This window comes from Emydura macquarii, unplaced genomic scaffold (assembly GCF_026122565.2).
Source record: "Emydura macquarii macquarii isolate MOO-44397 ecotype Brisbane River unplaced genomic scaffold, CSIRO-AGI_Emac_v2 contig_2193, whole genome shotgun sequence".
Lineage (NCBI taxonomy): Eukaryota > Metazoa > Chordata > Testudines > Chelidae > Emydura > Emydura macquarii.
This window is the reverse complement of record NW_027132330.1, coordinates 186,601-208,602: the sequence shown is the minus strand read 5'-3', so window position 1 is coordinate 208,602 and position 22,002 is coordinate 186,601. Positions and strand designations below refer to the sequence as shown.

At 49.0% G+C, this 22,002-nt stretch overlaps 1 protein-coding gene across 1 annotated transcript in view; it reads left to right on the top strand.

The window, feature by feature from the left end:
* M1AP (meiosis 1 associated protein) overlaps positions 1-22,002 on the top strand; it is a 74,273-nt gene that overhangs the window by 9,185 nt on the left and 43,086 nt on the right. Inside the window, exon 2 of the mRNA XM_067558845.1 lies at positions 16,648-16,830. Within this exon, the coding sequence (XP_067414946.1) occupies positions 16,648-16,830 (183 nt within the window). The remainder of the gene's footprint in view (positions 1-16,647; positions 16,831-22,002) is intronic.

The following is a 22,002-nucleotide window of genomic DNA, read 5'->3' as shown; positions in this document are numbered from 1 at the left end:
GGACCAGCTTGAGATCCCAGGGAGGCACCGGGTCACGGACCTACGGATAAAGCCTCTTCACCCCCTTGAGGAACCTGACCGACATGGGATGGGAGAACAGTGATCTCCCCTCTAGCAGCTGATGGAAGGCCTAAATAGCCACCAGGTGAACCTTCAATGAGGCTAGTGCCAGACCCTGGAGCTTTAGCTGGAGCAGCTATTCCGGGATCGCCTGTATAGGCGAGAGACTGGGAGGAATACCCCGGGACTCCGCCCAACAGGTAAATCGCCTCCGCTTAGCCTGATACATGACCTGTGTGGAAGGTTTCCTGCTGCCAAGTAGGACTTGCTGGACCTGCACAGAGCAGGCTCTCTCTCCCTCCGTCAGCCTCCAGGCCATGAGGTGCAGGGAGTCCAGGTCCTGCCATGAGGTGCAGGCAACTGCGGTCCTGGGATAGAAGGTCGTGCTGCCTCAGGAGCTCCAGGGATGGGGTAATCGACAGGTCCAGCAGGATGCTGAACCAGTGCTGTCTCGGCCAGGCCGGAGCGATGAGTATAACGTTTGCTATGTCCCTCTTTATTTTCAGCAGGACCTTGGGTAGGAGAGGAATGGGTGGGAATGCATACATGAGGGTCCCCGTCCAGTCGATGAGGAACACGTTGGAAATAGACCCAGTCTCACGACCTCGGAGCGAGCAGAACCTCGGACACTTTGTGTTCCAGGCTGATGCGAATAAGTCCAGATGGGGAACGCCCAACTTCTAGAAGATCATAGCCACCACCTCTGGGTGCAACGACCAGTTGTGGCCGGGTAGAAACGACCCGCTGAGGCGATCCACCTCATTGTTCCTCACTCCCGGGAGGTCAGAGGCAGTCAAGTGGAAATCGTGCCTCATAGCAAAGTTCCACAGATGGATAGCTTCCTCGCAGAGGGCCAAGAAGCGTGCTCCCCCCTGCCTGTTTATGTAAAACATGGCTGCTGTGTTGTCCGTCAGCACCTGCACCACTCTGCCTGTCAAGAATAGGAGGAACGCCTTGCATGCTAGGTGAATGGCCCTCAGCTCCTTCACGTTGATGTGCAGGAGTCTCTCCTCCCCCGACCAGAGTCCCTGAGTAGCTAGGTTGGTGCTGATGTGGGCTCTCCATCCTACGTCCGACGCGTTGGAAATTAGGGTGACCAATGGGACCAGTTCCCTGAATGGAACGCCCTTCATCACTGCCCTGGGAGTCCGCCACCAGTTTAGGGAGGCTAAGACGAGCGGGGGAACTGTGACCACCCAGTCCAATGGGTGTCTGCTCAGCACATATATCGAGGCCAACCATGCCTGAAGCAGTCTGAGCCTCAGGCAAGCTAGTCTCACTACATACGTGCAGACCGCCATGTGGCCTAACAGCTTAGGCAGTGCCTGGCTGTTGTCGTGGGGCATCGGTGCAGCTGGGAAATGATAGAGACCATTGCCTCGAAACATAGTTGAGGCAGGAAGGCTCTGGCCTGGAAGCGTCCAAGGTGGCCCCAAGGAATTCTATGCGTTGCACTGGGGTTAGAGTGGACTTCTGCTTGTTTATGAGCAGTCCCAGCCTGCTGCACATGAAGCAAGTGAGGGTCACGCTCTCCTGCACTTGGGACCTGGACCTGCCCCTGATCAGCCAATCGTCCAGGTAAGGAAAAATTTGCACACCTTTTCATCTCAGGCGGACAGCCACTACCGCCATGCACTTGGTGAACACCCTTGGAGCCGAAGATAGGCCAAAGGGTAGGGCTGTAAACTGGTAGTGGGAGCCAGCCACCGTGAAATGAAGAAAACGCCTGTGGCTGGGAAGGATAGACACATGAAAGTATGCATCCTTGAGGTCGAGGGCGGCATACCAGTCTCCTGGATCCAGGGAAGGGATTATGGAGACTAGGGAGACCATGCGAAACCTGAGTTGTTTGACATATTTGTTTAGACGACAGAGGTCTAATATGGGTCACAGACCCCCTTTGCCTTGGGGATGAGGAAGTACCTCAAATAGAACTCCTTCCCCCTTCTGCCTTGAGGGACCATTTGCACTGCTCCTATGTTGAGTAGGGGTCCACCTCCTGTAAGAGGAGTTGCTCATGAGAGGGGTCCCTGAAGAGGGAAGTAGGAGAAGGGTTGTTGGGGGGAGTAGATGTAAACTGTAGGGCATAGGTCCCTGAGACTATCCCAAGGACCCAACGGTCTGAAGTGATCTTTGCCCATTCAGGATAGAAGGACCTTAACTTGTTTAGAAAGGGGTGGGGCAGAACCAAGAGAGCAGTCGGGCGCATCATCAAAATTGTCTCCTCCGGTTGCCCAACCTTCTGTGGGGCCCCTGCTGGGGAGCTGAGGACGAGCTGGGGGTTGATTTGTCCTTGTAAACCCCCTATTCCTATCCCTTTTCCTATAAGGTTGAAAAGGCCTGGACGGAGGCCTGGGCTGCTGCCGTGCCTGGGGTCGTGACTGACGCCTGGAGAACTGGGGCATGTATAGGCCCAGGGAGTGAAGCATGGCCCTGGAGTCCTTCAGACTGTGCAACTTCACATCGGTCTGGTCGGAGAATAGGGCCGACCCATCAAAGGGGAGGTCCTGAATCGATTGCTGCACCTCCTGGGACAGGCCCGAGGATTACAGCCATGAGCACCTTCTCATACAGATGGCGGAGGCTATGGCCCTGCCTGCCAAATCAGCAGCTTAACAGGACGTCTCGAGCGTTGCCCTAGCTACCGTGGTTCCTTCCTCCACGATGGTGCTAAAGTCTGCCGCCTGGTCCTGGGGCAGGGCCTCAGCGAACTGCCTGAGGGAGTCCCACAGGTTGAAATTATATCTATCCAGGAGGGCCTGATGGTTGGCAATCCTGAACTGCAGGCTTGCCATGGAATAAACCTTTCTCCCAAACAAGTCCTACTTCTCATTGTCTTGTTCTTGGGAGTGGACCCTGCCTGACCTTGCCTGTCTCGCTGGTTAGCTGCATCTACCACCAGAATTCCCAGGACAGGGTGAGTGAACAAATATTCAAACCCTTCCGCCTGGACATAATATTTTTTCTTGGCCACCTTTGACGTAGCGGCGACCGAGGAAGGGGTTTGCCATTGGGCCTTTACAATTTTAAGGATCCTTTCGTGGACTGGGAGGGCCAATCTCGCTGGGGCAGCCACCACCAGTACATTAAAGAGGCTATCTTCGGCCTCTTCTAACTCATTCGCCTCCAGCCCAAAGTTGGAGGCCACCCTCTTGAGCAGCTCCTGGTGCACCCTGAAATCCTCCAGTGGTGCCGAGCGGTCCCGGAAGACTGCCTCGTCCAGTGAGGAGGAAGAGGACTGCCAAGGCGCGTCCTGTGGGTGTGCCCCCTCCTGGTGAAGGGTTGCACCCACTGAGGGTCCCTCCATGGGGTCTGATTCCTCATCCCAGGAGTGGTGTCTATGGGCCTTCTCCTGTGCGGACTGCATCCCCGATGATATAATGGATTGGGGCCCCGGCCCCATCTGGATACCCCATGGGGCCCAATAAGGCCATTGTTGCGGCCATTGACCCTGGGGCCAACCCGGGGCTGACTGCGCCACAGGCTGTGAAGCTTTGTGGGGGCGTCGGCTCTCCCGACGACTGTCCCCCCTGGGAGACCCCGAGTCACTGGACTGGCAGTGCCTTGTACGTCCTCAGTCCCGGGCACCCTTCCGTACCGGGGACCGCCCTCTCAATGCCCGGAGGATGACGAGGACTGCCTCCATTGCCACGAGTGGTGCCGACGAAGAGAGGTGCACTCCAAAGAGCTAGAGATACCGGAGCGTCATCTCGGTACTGATGATTTCCACTGCCGCTTGCCTTGCGGCTCTTTAGACACCTTCGATGACCGAGGTCGGCGCCGCTTCGAACTCCTTGGTGCTGAGCTGGACTCCGGCGACCGGTTTCTGCGTCGTGGACTGTGCGGTGCTGGGTCCTCCGACGGCAACCGGGTTCTGCACCACCTCGGTGCGAGCGAACTCCTCGGTGCCAGGTCCTCCGACGGCGACTGGGTTCTGCACCGTCTAGGTACGGGCGAACTCCTTGGTGCCGGGGATCTGGAACGGGAGCTGTCCGAGTGCTGCCTGGCAGACCTCGACTGGTGCCGCCTCCTGGCATGCGCTGCCTCCAGTGCCGGAGATCGACGTTGGCACTGAGAGGGAGACTCCGTGTCCTGCGCCGAAGCAGGTCGGCTTGATGACGCCTACCTGGAGCGACTGCTGGGGGAGCAGCTCTGTTCTACCCTCGGAGACCATCCAGCAGGAGATCTTCCACCCCATACCGGGGATCTCCATCGCCATTCAGGGGACCCAATGTGGGTTTCCCCTGTGACACTGGCCCCTTCTCCCTCGGCACCAGAGAAGACTCTATGGGTTGGATCCGGTGCATCTTCGTACTCGACCCTGCCCGTACTGATGGCTCAGCAAAGTGTCTGCGCTCCGCACGCTGCTTCCTCTTCGGTGCCGGCGATTTTGCGCGGTGCTGTGTTGAGGCCGGTGCTGGCAGTGCGCTCTGCACCGAGGTCATGCTCAGTGCCGAGGTGAAGCGGGCCAGCTCGGACGCCGGGCAGAGCACTGCCTCCATCAACAGGGTTTTCAACTGGATCTCTCGGTCCTTCTGAGTCCTCGGTTTAAAAGCCCTGCAGATCTTACATTTCTCTTTTCTGTGGGCTTCCCCCAAGCACTTAAGACAGCAGTCGTGGGATTGCTGAGCAGGAAGCCCTTCCCGCAGGAGGCACACAACTTGAATCCCGGTGACCAGGGCATGGCCCAGCCGCTCAAAGTCCCCACAGGGACTTGCCTTATCTTTTAACTACACTTAACAACACCTAACAATACTTAACTAACTAAAACTAACTTACGATATCAAACAAGTTCAAACAAGGGGAATAGTACTTGCTGCGAGCAAGGTTAGTTCCAGCAACCATTACAGGCGGAAAGAAGGAACTGAGGGGGTGTAGGGCCGGCAGCGCCTCATATACCGCGGCATGTGTGCGGGGCTCCAGGGGGCACCAGAGCCAGCCCTACAGGATCTGCTAAGGGGAAAAAAGTTCCAGGTAACCATGCATGGAGGTGTGCACACACCTATAATGGAATGGACATGAGCAAGCACTCGAAGAAGAAGAACCCACCACAGTAACATTTCATTTCAAAAGTGGAAATTGTTTTAAATGGAAATTAAAAGGAACAGTCACAAGGGTGAAATGCTCGCAAACAGCATGAAGACTATTTAAAAACACCATAACTGAGGCTCAAATTATCTGTATACCTCTCCCCCTCAACAGAAAAGATAAGAGGACCCAAAAATGCCACCATAGCTAAATAGCAGAATAAAAGAAACAAAGGCAAACAGGCATCCTTTAAAAATTGGAAGTCAAATCCTACTGAGGAAAATAGAAAGGAGCATAAACGCCTGCAACTCAAAAGTATAATTAGGCTGTCCAAGAAAGAATTTGAAGTGCAACTATTTAAAGACACAAAAATTAAACAACAGTTTTTTTGAAGTACGTCAGAAGCAGGAAGCCTGTCAAACAATCAGTGGGGCCACTGTAAAACTGTGGTGCTAATGGAGCACTCAAGGAAAACAAGGCTGTTGCAGAGAAGCTAAATGAATTATTTGCATCAGTCTTCACTGCAGAGAATGTAGGAAAAATCTTTACATCTGAGACATTTTTTAGGTGAGAAATCTACGGAATTGTCCCAGATTGAGGTGTCAATATAGGAGGTTTTGGAACAAATTAATAAATTTAACAAAAAACAAGTCACCAGGACTATATGGTATTAACCCAAGAGTTCTGAAGGAACTAAAATCCAAAATTGCAGAACTACTAACTGTCATATGTAAACTGTCATTTAAATTAGCCTCTGTACCAGATGACTAGAGGATAGCTAATGTAATGCACATTTTTTTAAAAGGCTCCAGAGTCTATCCTGGCAATTACAGGCTGGTAAACCTAACTTCAGTACCAGGGAAATTTGCTGAAACTATAATAAAGAGCAGAATTATCAGACAGATAGATAAAGATGGTATTTTGGGGAAGAGTCATCATGGCTTTTATAAAGGGAAATCATGCCTCACCAATCTATTAGAATTCTTTGAGTGTGTCAACAAGCATGTGGACAAAGGTGATCCAATGGATATAGTACTTGTATTTCCAGAAAGCCTTTGACAAAGTCTCACACCAAAGTCTCTTAAGCAAAGTAAGCAGTCACTGGATAAGAGAGAAGGTCCTCTCATGGATCATTAACTGGTTAAAAGATAGGAAACAAAAGACAGGAATAAATGGTCAGTTTTCAGAATGGAGAGAGGTAAATAGCAGAATCCCCCAAAGATCTGTTTTGGGACCTGTGCTGTTTAACATATTCATAAATGATCTGGAAAAGGGGGAGAACAGTGAGGTGGCACAATTTGCAGATGATACAAAATTACTCAAGATAGTTTTGTCCAAAGCTGACTGCAAGACTTACATAGGGATCTCACTAAACTGGGTGAGTGGGCAACAAAATGGCAGATGAAATTCAGTGTTGATAAGTGCAAAGTAATGCACATTGGAAAACATGATTCCAAATATACGTACAAAATGGTGGTCTAAATTAGCTATTAGCTCTCAAGAAAGATCATGGCGTCATTGCGGATAGTTCTCTGAAAACATCTGTTCAAATACAGCATCAGTCAAAACAAGCTAAAACAGGGTTACTTACCAGTAACTGTTGTTCTTCGAGATGTGTTGCTCATGTCCATTCCAATATAGGTGAGTGCACGCCACTGTGCACGAGTTCCCGGAATTTTTTTCCCCTTAGCAGATCCTGTAGGGTCAGCTTAGGCGCCCCCTGGAGTACCGCGCTCATGCCGCGGTATATGAGGCACTGCCAACCCTACGACCCCTCAGTCCCTTCTTTCTGCCAACTCCGGCAGCAGGGATGGGGGGTGGGTGTGGAATGGATATGAGCAACACATCTCAAAGAACAACAGTTACTGGTAGGTAACCCTGTTTTCTACTTTGAGTGACTGCTCATATCCAGTCCACTATAGGTGATTAAAAAGCCATACCATGGAGGTGGGTAGGAGTTACCGGTGAGTTGTTCTCAGCACGGCTCTGCCGAATCCCACGTCCTCTCTCGCCTGCTGCACAAGGGCATAGTGGGACGTGAAGGTGTGCACCGACGACCAGGTAGTGGCTTTGCAGATATCCTGCAGGGGCACTCATTCCAGGAAGGCCTCAGACGAGGCCTGGGCTCTGGTTGAGTGCGCTGTGATGACACCTGGAAGTGATACCTTTGCCTGCTCGTAGCAGCACTTGATGCAGGCGATGATCTGTGCGGAGATGCGCTGGGTAGAGACAAGTGATCCCCTCATCCGGTCTGCCACTGCGATGAAGAGCTACGTTGTCTTCCAGAACGGCCTTGTCCTATCGATATAGTAGGCCAGGGCTTGTCTCACGTCTAGTGAGTGCCATCTCCGCTCCTCCCCCGACCCGTGCGGTTTGGGAAAAAACACGGGGAGGAAGATGTCTTGGTTATAGTGAAATTGGGAGACCACCTTAGGCAGGAAGGCTGGATGGGGTCTCAACCGCACCTTGTCTTTATAAAACATGGTGTAGAGGGGCTCCGAGATCAAAGCTCTAATCTCGGAAACCCTCCTAGCCGAGGGATTGGCCACCAGGAAGGCTACCTTCCACAACAGGATGAGCAGTGGGCATGTAGCCAGGGGCTCGAAGAGGTGCCCCATTACTCTGGAGAGGACCAGGTTTAGATCCGAGGGAGGCACCGGGTCATGGACCTGTGGGTAAAGCTTCTCCACCCCCTTGAGGAACCTGACTGACACGGGGTAGGAGAACAGGGATCTCCCCTCTAGCGGCTGATGGGAAGCCGAGATAGCCGCCAAGTGGACCTTCAGGGAGGCTAGTGCCAAACCCTGGAGTTTCAGCTGGAGCAGATACTCCAGGATCACCTGGATAGATGAGCAGCTTGGCAGGATGCCCCGGTACTCCACCCAGCAGGTAAACCTTCTCCATTTGGCCCGGTACACGACCTGTGTTGAAGGTTTTCTGCTGCCCAGCAGAATTTGTTGGACCTGCGCCGAGCAGGCTCTCTCCCCCTCCATCAGCCACATAGCCTCCAAGCTGTCAGGTGCAGGGAGTCCAGGTCCGGGTGGAGCAGACGACCCTGGTCCTGGGAGAGCAGGTCGTGTCGACTCAGGAGCTCCACTGGCGGGGCGATGGACAGGTCCAGCAGCATACTGTACCAGTGCTGTTGCGGCCAGGCTGGGGCAATGAGTATTATGTCCACTCTGTCCCTCTTGATTTTCAAGAGGACCCTGGGCAGGAGCGGAATGGGGGGAAACGCATACATGAGGGTCCCCTTCCACTCGATAAGGAACGCGTTGGATATGGAGCCCAGCTTGCGACCCCGGAGCGAGCAAAACCTTGGGCACTTCCTGTTCCAGGACGACACGAACAGGTCCAGTTGGGGAACACCCCACTTGCGGAAAATAAAAGTCACCACCTCCACATGCAGTGACCAGTCGTGGCCGGATAGAAACGACCTGCTGAGGCGGTCCACCTCGTCGTTCCTGACCTCCAGGAGGTGAGAGGCAGATAAGTGAAAGTCGTCGCCTCACTGCGAAGCCCCACAGTCGAATGGCCTCCTGGCAGAGGGCCGAGGAGCGAGCTCCCCCCTGCCTATTGATGTAAAACATGGCTGCGGTATTGTCTGTCAGTACCTGCACCACCCTGCCCCTCAGGAACCTGAGGAACACCTTGAAAGCCAACCAGACTGCCCTGAGCTCTCTTACATTGATATGGAGGTTCTTCTCCACCTTCGACCACAGCCCCTGGGTGCTCAGGTCGGCACTGATGTGCGCTCCCCACCCCATGTCCGAGGTGTCTGAGATCAGGGTGACCGATGGGGCCAGATCCCTGAAGGGAACTCCTTTCAACACCGCCCCGGGAGTCCTCCGCCAGTTCAGTGAGGCCAGTACCCATAGGGGAACTGTGACCATCCTGTTCAAGGGGTGTCTGCTCGGTGCATACGCCGAGGCCAATCATGGAGCGGCCTGAGTTTGAGGCGAGCCAGCCTCACCACATATGTGCAGGCTGCCATGTGCCCTAACAGCTGCAGGCAGTGCTTGGCTGTTGTCGTGGAGCACCTATGTAGCTGGGCGATGATCGTGGCCATAGCCTCAAACTGAGCTGTGGGAGGACAGCTCTGGCCTGGGAAGCGTCCAGGGTGGCCCCAATGAACTCTATGCATTGCACCGGGGTAACAGTTGACTTCTGCTCGTTTATGAGCAGCCCCAGTTTGCTGCATGTGGCACAGGTGAGGGATACGCTGTCCTGAACATGGGACCTGGACCTGCCCCTGGTCAGCCAGTCGTTCAGGTACGGGAAAATTTGCACCCCTCTACACCTCAAGTGAGCCGCCACTACTGCCATACACTTGGTGAATACCCTGGGGGCAGATGAGAGGCCAAAGGGCAGGGCCTTAAATTGGTAGTGGGACCCAGCTACCATGAACCGAAGGAAGCGCCTGTGGCTAGGAAGGATGGAAACATGGAAATACGCATCCTTCAAATCAAGGGCGGCATACCAATCTCCTAGATCCAGAACAGGAATAATGGAGGCTAGGGAGACCATGTGGCACCTGAGACGCTTGATAAATTTGTTTAGTCGGCGTAGATCTAATATGGGCCTCAGGCCCCCTTTTGCCTTGGGGATGAGGAAATATCTGGAGTAAAATCCCCTCCCTATTTCATGCAGGGGAACTGCTTCCACCACCCCCAGATCAAGGAGGGCGTTCACCTCCTGTAGGAGGAGTTGCTCGTGAGAGGGGTCCCTGAAGAGGGACGGGGTGGGGGGTATTTGGGGGGAAGGCTCTAAGTTGGAGGGCGTATCCCCAGAGAACTACTCCAAGGACCCAACGGTCTGAGGTGATGTTCTGCCATTTGGCGTAGAATGGTTTCAGCCTGTTTAGGAATGTGAGGGACAGATCCAGGAGAGAGGTAGTGGTGCCACCCTTGGGCGCACCCTCAAAATTGCTTTTTGTTATTGGGCCCCTTGGGGGGTCCTTGCTGGGAGGTTGTGGATGAGTTGGAATGGTTATGTCGTCCGAACCCCGTTCCTTTCTCTGCCCCTGCTGGGCTGAAAGGGTCTAGGCAATGGCCTACGTTGTTGCTGTGGCTGACGCTGGGGCTGCGGCCAAGACTGACGCCTTGAGGCCTGAGGAATGTAGAGGCCCAAGGAACACAGCATGGCTCACGAATCCTTAAGGGTGTGCAGCTTCTCATCAGTCTTATCCGAGAACAGGCCCGCCCTGTCAATGGGCAGGTCCTGTATGGATTGCTGCATCTCTTGGGACAGCCCCGATGACTGTAGCCATGAACACCATCTCATGGCTATTGCAGAGGCCATGGCTCTGCTTGCGGTGTCCACTGCGTCACTAGCGGTTTGTAGCACCGCCCCTGCCAGAGTGATACCCTCCTCCAGGACCGTGGCAAAGTCTGCCGCCTGGTCCGGGGGCAACCTCTCTGCGAACCTCCGCATGGAGCCCCAGAGATTAAAGTTATATCATCCAAGGAGGGCCTGGTGATTTGCTATACGGAATTGCAGGGCCCCCGTGGAGTACACCTTCCTTCCAAACAAGTCAAGCTTTTTGTTATCTTTGTTTTTGGGAGTGGCCCCCTGGGACTCCTGCCTGTCCCTCTGGTTTGCCACGTCCACCATCAAGGTCCCCGGGGTTGGGTGGGTAAAGAGATACTCAAACCCTTCTGCCGGGACATAATACTTCTTTTCGGCGCCCTTAGATGTGGGGGCAACCGAGGCAGGGGTTTGCCACAGGGCCTTGGCCAGTTTAAGGACCCTGTCGTGTACGGGCAGGGCCACCCTTGATGGTCCCTCTGACCCAACAACACCAAAGAGGAGGTCCTCCTCCTCTAACAACTCCTTAATCTCCAGATTTAGGTTATTGCCATCCTCTTCAGGAGCTCTTGGTGCACCCTGAAGTCCGGTAGAAGCGCCCTGTGGTCTCTGGAGGTTGCCTCATCTGGAGAGGAGGAGGACTGTTGATGGGGCCCCGTAAAGGGTCCTTCCTCTGGGTCCGATTCCTCTTCCGAGGAATGGCCCTTACCCTCCTTGTCAGGTGCAGGGGGCACCGGCTGTGCCACTGAGGATGGGACTGACACGGCCCCTTGCCCCATCTGCACCCCTCATATAGTGCCCATCTTCAAAAAAGGGAGGAAAGAGGATCCAGGGAACTACAGACCGGTCAGCCTCACTTCAATCCCTGGAAAAATCATGGAGCAGGTCCTTAAGAAATCCATTTTAAGGCACTTGGAAGAGAGGAAGGTAATCAGGAACAGTCAACACGGATTCACCAAGGGAAAGTCATGACTGACCAACCTGATTGCTTTCTATGATGAGGTGACTGGCTCTATGGATGTGGGGAAGGCGGTGGATGTGATATACCTTGACTTTAGCAAAGCTTTTGATACTGTCTCTCACAGTATTCTTATCAGCAAGTTAAAGAAGTATGGGTTGGATGAATGGACTATAAAATGGATAGAGAACTGGCTAGAGCATAGGGCTCAACGAGTAGTGATCAATGGCTCCATGTCTAGCTGGCAACCGGTCACAAGCGGAGTTCCCCAGAGGTCGGTCCCGGGGCCAGTTTTGTTCAACATCTTTGATCTGAAGGATGGGGTAGATTGCACCCTCAGCAAGTTTGCAGATGACACTAAGCTGGGGGGAGTGGTAGATACCCTGGAAGGTAGGGATAGGATACAGAGTGACCTAAACAAACTGGAGGATTGGGCCAAAAGAAATCTAATGAGGTTCAACAAAGAAAAGTGCAGAGTCCTGCACCTACGATGGAAGAATCCCATGCACAGCTACAGACTGGGGACTGACGAGCTAGGCAGCAGTTCTGCAGAAAAGGACCTGGGGGTAACAGTGGATAAGAAGCTGGATATGAGTCAGCAGTGTGCCCTGGTTGTCAAGAAGGCTAATAGCATATTGGGCTGCATTAGGAGGGGCATTGCCAGCAGATCATGGGAAGTGATTATTCCCCTCTATTCGGCATTGGTGAGGCCGCATTTAGAGTATTGTGTCCAGTTTTGGGCCCCCCACTACAAAAAGGATGTAGACAAGTTGGAGAGAGTACAGCGGAGGGCGACAAAAATGATTAGGGAGCTGGAGCAGAGGACTTATGAGGAGAGGCTAAGGGAACTGGGCTTGTTTAGTCTGCAAAAGAGAAGAATGAGGGGGGATTTGATAGCAGCCTTTAACTACCTGAAAGGGGGTTCCAGGGAAGATGGGGCTAGGCTGTTCTCGGTGGTGGCAGATGACAGAACAAGGAGCAACGGTCTCAAGTTGCAGTTGGGAAGGTCTAGGTTGGACATTAGGAAAAAGTTTTTCCCTAGGCAGGTGGTGAAGCACTGGAATTGGTTACCTAGGGAGGTGGTGGAATCTCCATCTTTAGAGGTTTTTAAGTTGAGGCTTGACAAAGCCCTGGCTGGGATGATATAGCTGAGGTTATTCCTGCTTTGAGCAGGGATTTGGACTAGATGACCTTCTGAGGTCCCTTCCAACTCTAATATTCTATGATTCTATGGTCCTGAATAAGGCCACTGCCAGGGACCTTGCAGCCAACCCAGTGCCGGTATCGGCACCGACTGCGGAGCGTCTGGGTGGCCTCAGGTGTCTATCCTTTTCCGGGACCCCGAGCCGCTGGACCAGTGCCGACAGTCCTGTCTCTGGCTTTTCTTGCTCCTAGTCGGGGACTGGCTTCTAGACGACCCCGACGAGATGGATAAGCATGGGTGCCGCTGCAAGCAGTGCCGACAGGATGACGCACACCCCAACGAGCTGGACAACGACGCACAATGCCTTGGCACCAATGATTTGGGGACTGGGAGCAGTGCTGTCTGTGGCTTCTCGGTGTCGAGCTCGAGTCCAAAGACCGGGATCTGTGACGCACTGCAGTGGCTGGGTCTTGCGGTGCCGGGCTCCATGCTGGAGAACAGGTCCAGTGCCGTTCTGGCGAAGGGCTCAGTGCCAGGGTGCGGGAGCGGTAGCTCTCTCCGCTATGCGAGGCAGTCCTGATACACCGTCGCCTCGAGCGCGCTGCCTCCGGTGCCGCGGCCCATCCTCAGTGCCGCAGGGAGGATGAGCTCAACGAGTCTGACATGGAGCTGTGAGGGGAGCCTCCGCGCTCTATCCTTGGTGACCATGAGGCGGGAGACTTCTCCCCAGCCAGGGGTCTCGACCAGCCACTGGGGTGACCCAGCGTGGGTTTTCCCCGGGATACCGGCCCTCTCTCCCTTGGCTGGGAGGGGGGGTGGAGGCCATCAGGGCCCGTGCCTCCTGGTAAGCCTCCGGTGTCAACGGCACCTGCAGGGGCGCTCCCTCACCCCCAGGAGTCGGGGGAGGCTCCCTGCACGGAGATGCAGGCTCCGGAGCAGGCTTGACGGGCCGTGGCTGGTGCACCTCTGCATTCAACCCCGCCCTCGCAAGCGGTGCAGGGGAGTGTGAGCGCTCCGCGAGCTGACGCCTCTTCGTCTTCGGCACCGGGGATGGTCTGCGTAGGGTCGACTCCAGTGCTGGCAGAGCGCTCTGCATCAAGGGGACGCTCGGTGCCAAGGTGGAACGCGGCAGTTCGGAAGCTGGTCAGAGCGCCGCCTCCATCAGAATAGCCTTCAGCCTAATGTCCCACTCCTTTTGGGTCCTAGGCTTGAAGGCTTTGCATGTCTTGCATTTCTCCCTCCGATGCTGCTCTCCCAGGCACTTGAGGCAGCGATCATGAGGGTCACTCACTGGAAAGGGCTTTCCGCAAGCAGTGCAAGACTTAAAACCAGGTGAACCGGGCATGGCCCGGCCCTAAGCCCCTAAGGGCTTCTATTCTAATGCTACCTAACTTAACACTCTCTTAACTCTAAACTACTCAAACAGCGATAACAAAGTCAATAAGGGAAATGCTACTTGTGAGAGGCAAGAGGTAAGACGTTCCAGCAACTGTCACGGGTGGAAAGAAGGAACTGAGGGGCCATAGGGTCGGTGATGCCTCATATACCGCGGCATGAGCACGGTACTCCAGGGGGCGCCTAAGCCAACCCTACGGGATCTGCTAAGGGGAAAAAAGTTCCAGAAACCCGTGCACAGTGGCGTGCACTCACCTATAGTGGAATGGATATGAGCAATCACTCGAAGTAGAACAGAAAGTTAGGAATCATTTGGAAACAAACAGAAAATATGCTACTATATAAGTCCGTTGTACCGCCTACACCTTGAATACTGCATGCAGTTCTGGTTGTTCCATCTCAGAAAAGATATTAGAATTGGAAAAGGTGCAGAGAAGGATAACAAAGTAATTAGGGGTATGGAAGAGCTTCTATATAAGCAGAGTTTTAAAAGACTGGGACTGTTCATTTTAGGAAAGAGATAACTAAGGGGGGAATATGATAGAGTTCTAAAAATCATGAATGATATGGAGAAAGTAAGTGTTATTTAACTCTTCACACAACACAGGAACTAGGGATCATCCTATGAAATTAATAGGCAGCAGGTTTAACACAAACAAAAGTACTTCTTCACACAACGCACAATCTGGAATTTGTTGCCATGGAATGTTGTGAAGGCCAAAAGTATAGCTGGGTTCAAAACAGAATTAGATAAATTCATGGAGACTGACCATCTTGGCTAATAGCCATTGATGGGCCTGGGATGCAACCCCATGTTCTGAGTGTCCTTAAACCTCCAACTGCCAGAAGCTGGGACTGATGACAGTGGATGGATCACTTGAAATTGCCCTGTTCTGTTCATTCCCTCTGAAGCATCTGGCTTTGGCCACTGTCAGAGACAAGACACTAGGCTAGATGGACCATTTGTCTGATCCAGATGGTCATTCTTATGTTCTAATTTCCCATCTAACTAGCTAGGATTTTACTTGCAGTCAGTTAGCTTTCAGGTTCTTTTTATTGCCTCTGCCTTATTTAGCTTTCCTTCCATATAGATAGGGGAATACACTATGGCTTTGCATTTGTGCTGCTTCCTTTATTTAAAAAACAAGTACTGTTTGGATAGGATACCCTTTAAACATAGTATTGTGAACCTAAATGTGGAAGTGCGCATACATAAATGTCTTTAATGCATCTAGAAAATGGTTGTGCCAAGCAGGTGAAAGACTGGAGTCTCCCAATAAGAACAGCAGGAGATTGGGGACAAATACAATGGTCTTTTGTTTGATTTGGATCTTTGGGATTAGGAACTAATCCAGTGGTCTTTCTAGATATTCACTAGTCTGGGCCCATTAGCCTAGATCTGCACAACATTAAGGATTAAAGCCACCAGCACATTTGCAGTTTAACATTACTTTACAAGAGAAGGTCTTTGGAATGTGCGCATAAAGCTTTGACCTAGTTTTTAACAAAGCAGAGGTTTAAAAAAATCATTTCTAACAGAGTTTCTCCAATTGAGGCTTGCATATGTTTATCAGGACTCTCAAAATTCCTGCTCTCTCTCTAAAATTTGTGCATTTAATATAAACCCACTTAGTCTGGGCAGAAGGAATTTTTTCCTCCAAAATTTGAACTGTTATTTAGGTCCTGAGTCTGAAACATACTGATACTGAGTTGCATCTTACTCCTCAAGGGACCACTGACATTAGCAGAGACTCCCCAGACTCTGAGTAATGAGTACCCTTATTTGCACTGAGTAGCATCAGAATCTAGCTCTGTATTTAATATTAAAGATCTTTTGCTTCAGAAAGCTGAAGGAGCACTTTATTATTGTCCCTGACTCCACAGTGGCTTCCCTGGGCTCATGGAGACTGAAGGCCTAGTTCAAAAAGGAGTTTAAACTGATGTAATCATATCTTTTGCTGGCCCCTTCATTGTGCATTTAACAGCAATTTAGATATACTATGGGCCAGATCTTACTACAATTCACTCACTATGTAGGTCTGTGGTGGAGATTTTGTTCCTGTTGTAATTTAACTGAAATCTTTGTAAATGCTAATCTAGCCATTCCACAAACTCTAGGACTCCCTATTAGGGTTGACTTCAACCAGCTATATCAAGGTAAAAGTTGTTAACCTGTGTCTACAGTAGGGGAAGGCCATGACTAGGTAACATGTATTAGATAACCTTGACAAATCCTGAATGGATAAACACAATGCATAAGATGCCTCTCATCTTGGTAGCTAGCTAGGCATTGTATCCTTTATATATCACTTGTGCATGAGATAAAACACAAGCAGTTGTAGTGGGATGCATCTGTGCAAGTGATTTGTGCCTATGGAATTATATGGATTGACAAACTGAATTAGAAATTGTCTATCTAGTCCAGGTTACAACAGTTTCCACTACCAGCTACCTCCAAGGGAGGTTCAGGAAACTCCATAGTGATAACCTGTCCACAGTGAAAATCTTCCTCCTAGCCCCACTAGTTGACTCATATCCTGAAGCAGAAGGGTTTATAGCCCTTCCAAAACTCTTGTTTTTAAAAAATCTTTACAATGATGACTTTGGATAGTCTTGTGATCCATATCACTGTGCAATCCTTTTTGAATTCTGTAATCTTGGGGCAATGTGTTCCACAACTAATTGTGCATTGTGTGAAAAATAATGTTTATTGCATTTTTAATTTTCTCTTTAATTGCCACTGAATATTGTTTTGCAGCAAGTAAAAGAGAGCTTTCCTCGACTTCAGACCTGCATTTCTGAACTTCGCTCCTTACCAAGAGAAGGCTCTTTCCAACAGAGGGGGGACAGAGTGATGCAGGCAGTGCAAGATGGGCTCCAGCAATTTAAACAGTACACCAGACATATGCTAGTGGGAGGCTCAGTGAACAGTTCTGTTGAGGTAAGTAGAGCACTGGGGAGATAGTAATAGCCATCAAGTGCAGTCTGTCTGTCCAGCTGTCTATTGCAGATGTCAGTCACTGTGGTATCTAAGCATCATGGGAGGAAGTAAGTAGCATAAAACAATTCCAAAAAGGAGGACAATTCCCTAGCTATGAGAGAGAAGACAACTTGATGACAAGCATTAGTTGATTTTCACTTCCCATTTTCTACTCTATTAATCTCCAACCATCTAAGACCCGGTGTTCTCTAAAGTTGATTTTATTGTTTTCTTATAAGATCATAGTGAAATATACTGTGTGTGTCTGCATACAATATACTTTTTGACTGGACTTCCCTGCCTGCCTACACTTATATTCTAGGGACATGTGTTCCCTATATTCCCTGGATGGAATTTCCACTAACATCAATGAGACGTTTGTGCAAAGATCCTAGTTGTGCTTAAAGTATGTCTACAGTTCATTAAAACATCGATTCAAATGGACAAAGGAAAAGTGTTTTACTGTGGGACTAGTTGGTACAGTTGCAAAGAGCAGGAAAAGCCTACAAAATGGTTATTGTCTTAGCACAATCTTTAAATCAATTTTCAGTGCAAAAAAGCAAATATGATCAGTATTTGGAAAACAGAGAAACTTTATAGTCAGCATTTCATTCTTTCAGTGGCAGCTTGAGATTTCTGTACGACTCCTTGTCCCATGCATCCAAACAGATCCTCTCCCATCATGCCTCTATTGTGTCCTCTCTTATTCATTGCATCTCTAAAGTAAACAGCCCCAGTCTTTTCATTTTCTTACTATATGGAAGATTCTGGAAACATCTAAATGTAATCCCCCCAATTCTGAATTCCTTCTATTTCTGTTATATTCTTTTTGAGATGCAGTCACCAAAATTGATCCCAGGAGAGGGTGTCCCATTGATTTACATAATGGCATCATAAATAATTTTTCTCTAATAATTCCATATATTATACATTTTTTCTAGTCTTGGATGCAGATGTTTAGGTTGTTTTTCATTCTTACATAATTTTGTTTTCTTCTCCCTCCCACTTTCCACTCACCAAACATTTGGTGATGAGATGGTAAGGGATTTGGGGCAGAGAAGTAAGTGATGGGTCTTAATTTCTGATCATTTTAATTCTGATTGGGGGTGTTTATTTCAGTATTGGAAGGCAGTGTAGTCTAGGTGTAATTCAGGGGATGACCCACTTACTTTCTCTAACTTAACTGCAAATACGTGCACAGCACAATCTTCCATTGTTGCAGCTGAAGGAATGAGACAGTTAACTACAATATTAAATGATCTACAAAGGTAGGTGGCATATATTCCACTAAATTTTCCCTATTCCTCTGGTTTGTTAAAATTAATCCATAATGTGTTGTGCAAGCACAAATTATTGTGCAATTTTCATAAAGTATTTCTGGCTTCTTTTTTTCTGGTATACACCATAGTTCAAAATGCTATTCACATGTATTATATTGTAAAAGACTGTGGCCTAAGTTTTCAAAAGTGATTACTAACTGTGTCTCAGTTTTTGAATGCCCAACCTGAGACATCCTAAAAAGGCCTAATTTTCAGATGGCAGGGTACTCAGTACTTCTGAAAATCAGGTTCTTTTTCATAAATTCATAGATTATAAAGCCAGAAGGGACCTTTAGTCTGACTTCCTGAATAACACAGACCAAAGGATTTCACTAAGTGATTCCTGCTTCAAACCCACATTTAGAAAGATATCCAGGGGTGGTTTAAGGATCTCAGGTGATGGGGAATCCACCATACTCTTATGTAAATTGTTCTGATGGTTAATTCTCACTGTTAAAATATTGAAATTTATTTCTACTCTGAACTTTCCTAACTTCAGCTTCCAGGGATTTGATCTTGTACTGCCTTTTTCTGCTAGATTAAAGAGCCCTCTACTTTTAGGGAATCTGAAGTTGAACACCCAAAAATATCACTATCACTTGAAATCTACTAGGTTTCAGCTCTGCCTCGGTCTGGTTTTTTTTAATATGAGAGCAAAAACAATTAAGCTGTTTCTGAGAATAAGGCTAGTGAAAAATAGGTAGTTTTGCCAATGGCAACAAAATTTTCTACCATTTACTGGACAGCTCTAGTACTTCCATGGGTTGGCGCATGGATCTGAAATAATGAGATAGGTGTGGGGCCAGAGAGGTATACTTTGCATCCTCATGAAAGTCCATCCAGATATGTCCATAATCCTTTGTGGCCATGGGGTTGTGGTGGAGAGAATCACTATTTGCCCTCACACAGCAAAAGTATTAAAACAGATCCCTCTGCATAGAAGAATACTGGCAGAGTGCTAAAAATGGACCCTGACTATTTCACATTGAACAACTGTGATTTCCAAGCCATTGTAACTCAGGTAAGAAAGTCTACGCTTCCCAGAACACAGACAGGCATTTCTCCTCACAAAAGGCTATTTCCTTGACAAATTGCAACTCTGCTGCAAGTGCTTTGGTGATCAGGCAGTTAGTTTAATTAAAGTTGCAAGAATTTCCTTATACAAAATTTCCTTATATTTTTCCATTCTCTTCTCTCTCAAAAATTCCTCAACTCCTTTTGTTCAGGCTTGCCTCCCTCCACTTCCAGAAACACCACCACACACACAAGCTTCTTGGAGATCAGCCTTTTTAAAATTACGAGTCACTAAAACTAATTGAACCCAAAGTGTGGTAGATATTTAGTCTCCTATGGGAAGTGATAGAAATTCCATTGTCTGGGACATTTAAAGCACTAGACAATGTATTGTGACTGAGGGATGGACTAGATAAGGCTCCATCATCTCCAATTTCTAGGATTCTGTAAGGGTGGAAGCTGTGCATGTTCCACCAACACCATTTTTCCCTGTTGCTAATAGAAGCTGCTATTTCAGGGTTTTAATATCTTAGTCCTTTAAAGTCTCATCACAAATCAGGTGGGTTTCTACTGCCCTTTAGTAGCTGAATGACAGATTCCAGAGACCCCAGCTAAAAACAGCATTTTGTTAAATAAATGAAATAAACATTTGCTAAACACTTTGACAGTCCCTAAGAATACATATTTTTTTAGATTGTTGAGAGAGGTCAGCTTAATACCCCCGAGGACTAGTTCTCTTTCCCCAGAATGTGTTATGTTGTTGGTAATCCCTTGGCGGTCAAGGATGATTTCTTTCACGGGTTTTATTTTATATGGGTCCTTTGGTGACTGAGGAGTCCAATTCTTCAGCCGCAGATTTGTTGGCAGACGTTGCTAGTGGCGTTGGAAGGCAGGATTGGGCCACGATTGCTGCATGACAGTTATCGTCCTTTCTTTTCTGACATTTTTCTGCTACCAGGACAATGCAATTTTCCTCAAAAGTGGTTGTTCCTTCTCTGACAAGTCTTTGCCAGTTAGCCCTATCATGGGCTACTATCTCCCAGTGTGTGATGTTGATGCCACCTCTCTTGATGTTTGTCTTGAGGGTGTCTTTAAAGCTTTTTTTTTTTTTGGCCTCTCCATTTCCTTTCTCCTTTGGTGAATTGGGTGTAAAGGAATTGTTTTGGTAGGCGTGCATCAGGCATGCTCATACAGTGCTCTCTCCAACTCAGATGGTGCTGAATAATCAGGGCCTCAACACTGAGGATGTTGGCCTAAGAGAGGGCACTGATGTTAGTGAAGTGATCCTCCCACTTTATGTTGAAGATCTTCTGGAGAAAGTGCTGGTAGTGGAGTTCCAGGTTTTTCAGGTGTTTTCTGTACATAACCCAAGTCTTGCAGTCATAGAGGAGAGTTGGGATTACCACCGCTTTGTAAACTAAAAGTCTACTGTGTGTTCTGATGTTATGGTTGTTGAACACTTGGTGAGATGGCAAGGCTGGCACAGCAGATTCTGTGCTGAATCTCGACATCTATGTTTGCCCTCTGTGAGAGATGGCTGGCAAGGTAGGCAAAGTGTTCTACATTTTCCAGTTCCTCTCTGTCAAGGTAGATCTTCCTTGCTGGATCTGATGATTGATCAGGAACAGGCTGGTGGAGAACTTTTGTTTTGCCAATGCTCAGGATTAGCCCTAAGATTTTGTAAGCTTCAGAGAAGTAGTTAAAGACTGTTTGTAGATCCTCCTTTGAGTGTGCAACTACAGTACAATCATCTGCATACTGAATATGTATCCCTGAATATGGAAAGCACAGATGGCAGGAGTGCAGGGTTCTGTTGCGATTCCCTTTGAGACCTTTTCCACTTGGTTTATTCAGAACATCTCATCTATTTCTGGGAGAACCCTTTATCCAGTTCTCTGGGAGCCAAAAAGCTTAGTTTGATTCCAGATTTCGTCACTCAGGTAGCTTTATTTGGCACACAACAAAGCTACACTGAGCTTATCAGACTCAAGAGTAGGGAGATGGTATAGGGCATACCACACATCCAAAGTTACACAGAAAACCTCTTCCTTTATATACATTTACACATTACATTGCATTTACTATACATTGCATTACATGCTGAAGTTGGGACTGGTCCTGCTTTGAGCAGGGGACTGGACTAGACCTCCTGAGGTCCCTTCCATCCCTAATCTTCTATGATTCTATGTTCTGGGTTTGGCTTGATTGCTTTGCAGAAATCTATCCCTGTGCAGCATATTCTGTCCATGCATTGTCCACACTCGACCTACTTTTTACCTCCTCTCTACATTCCTAATTTATCTTGTCCATTGTTATCTTGTTTGTAAAAAGTGGTTCCTTGGGTGATCTCCCTTTTGTCTCAGCTGGCTCAGATATGGTGTTTTTAGCCTGCACTGACCTATTTACTTAGCTTATTTAGCACAAACGTTCAGTTTCCAGCCTAATGATTTGTTTACCTCCCTAGTTCTACCCTCCAAGAAATGAGGCATCTCTCCATGTGTTAATGATTCATATCAGGCCAGGCCTCAGCTACAGGTTCACTCTATCTCAACCCTACTCTGGAGTGGCAACTGCAGCGATCAGAGAGGAGTTTAGCCTCTGTGGCCTTATCCATCCTTGCCCTCTCTGCTACCACGAAGAAAGAGAACTAGTACCAGTTTTCTTAGGGAGACACCAGTATAGTTTACCCATGGAAACTCTTAGATTCCACTAAAAATTCCAAGAACTACTGTGTAAAATGGCACTTGACCAAGTAACTGAGAAGAAGAATTAGTGAAGCATTACAATCACTCTGACAATT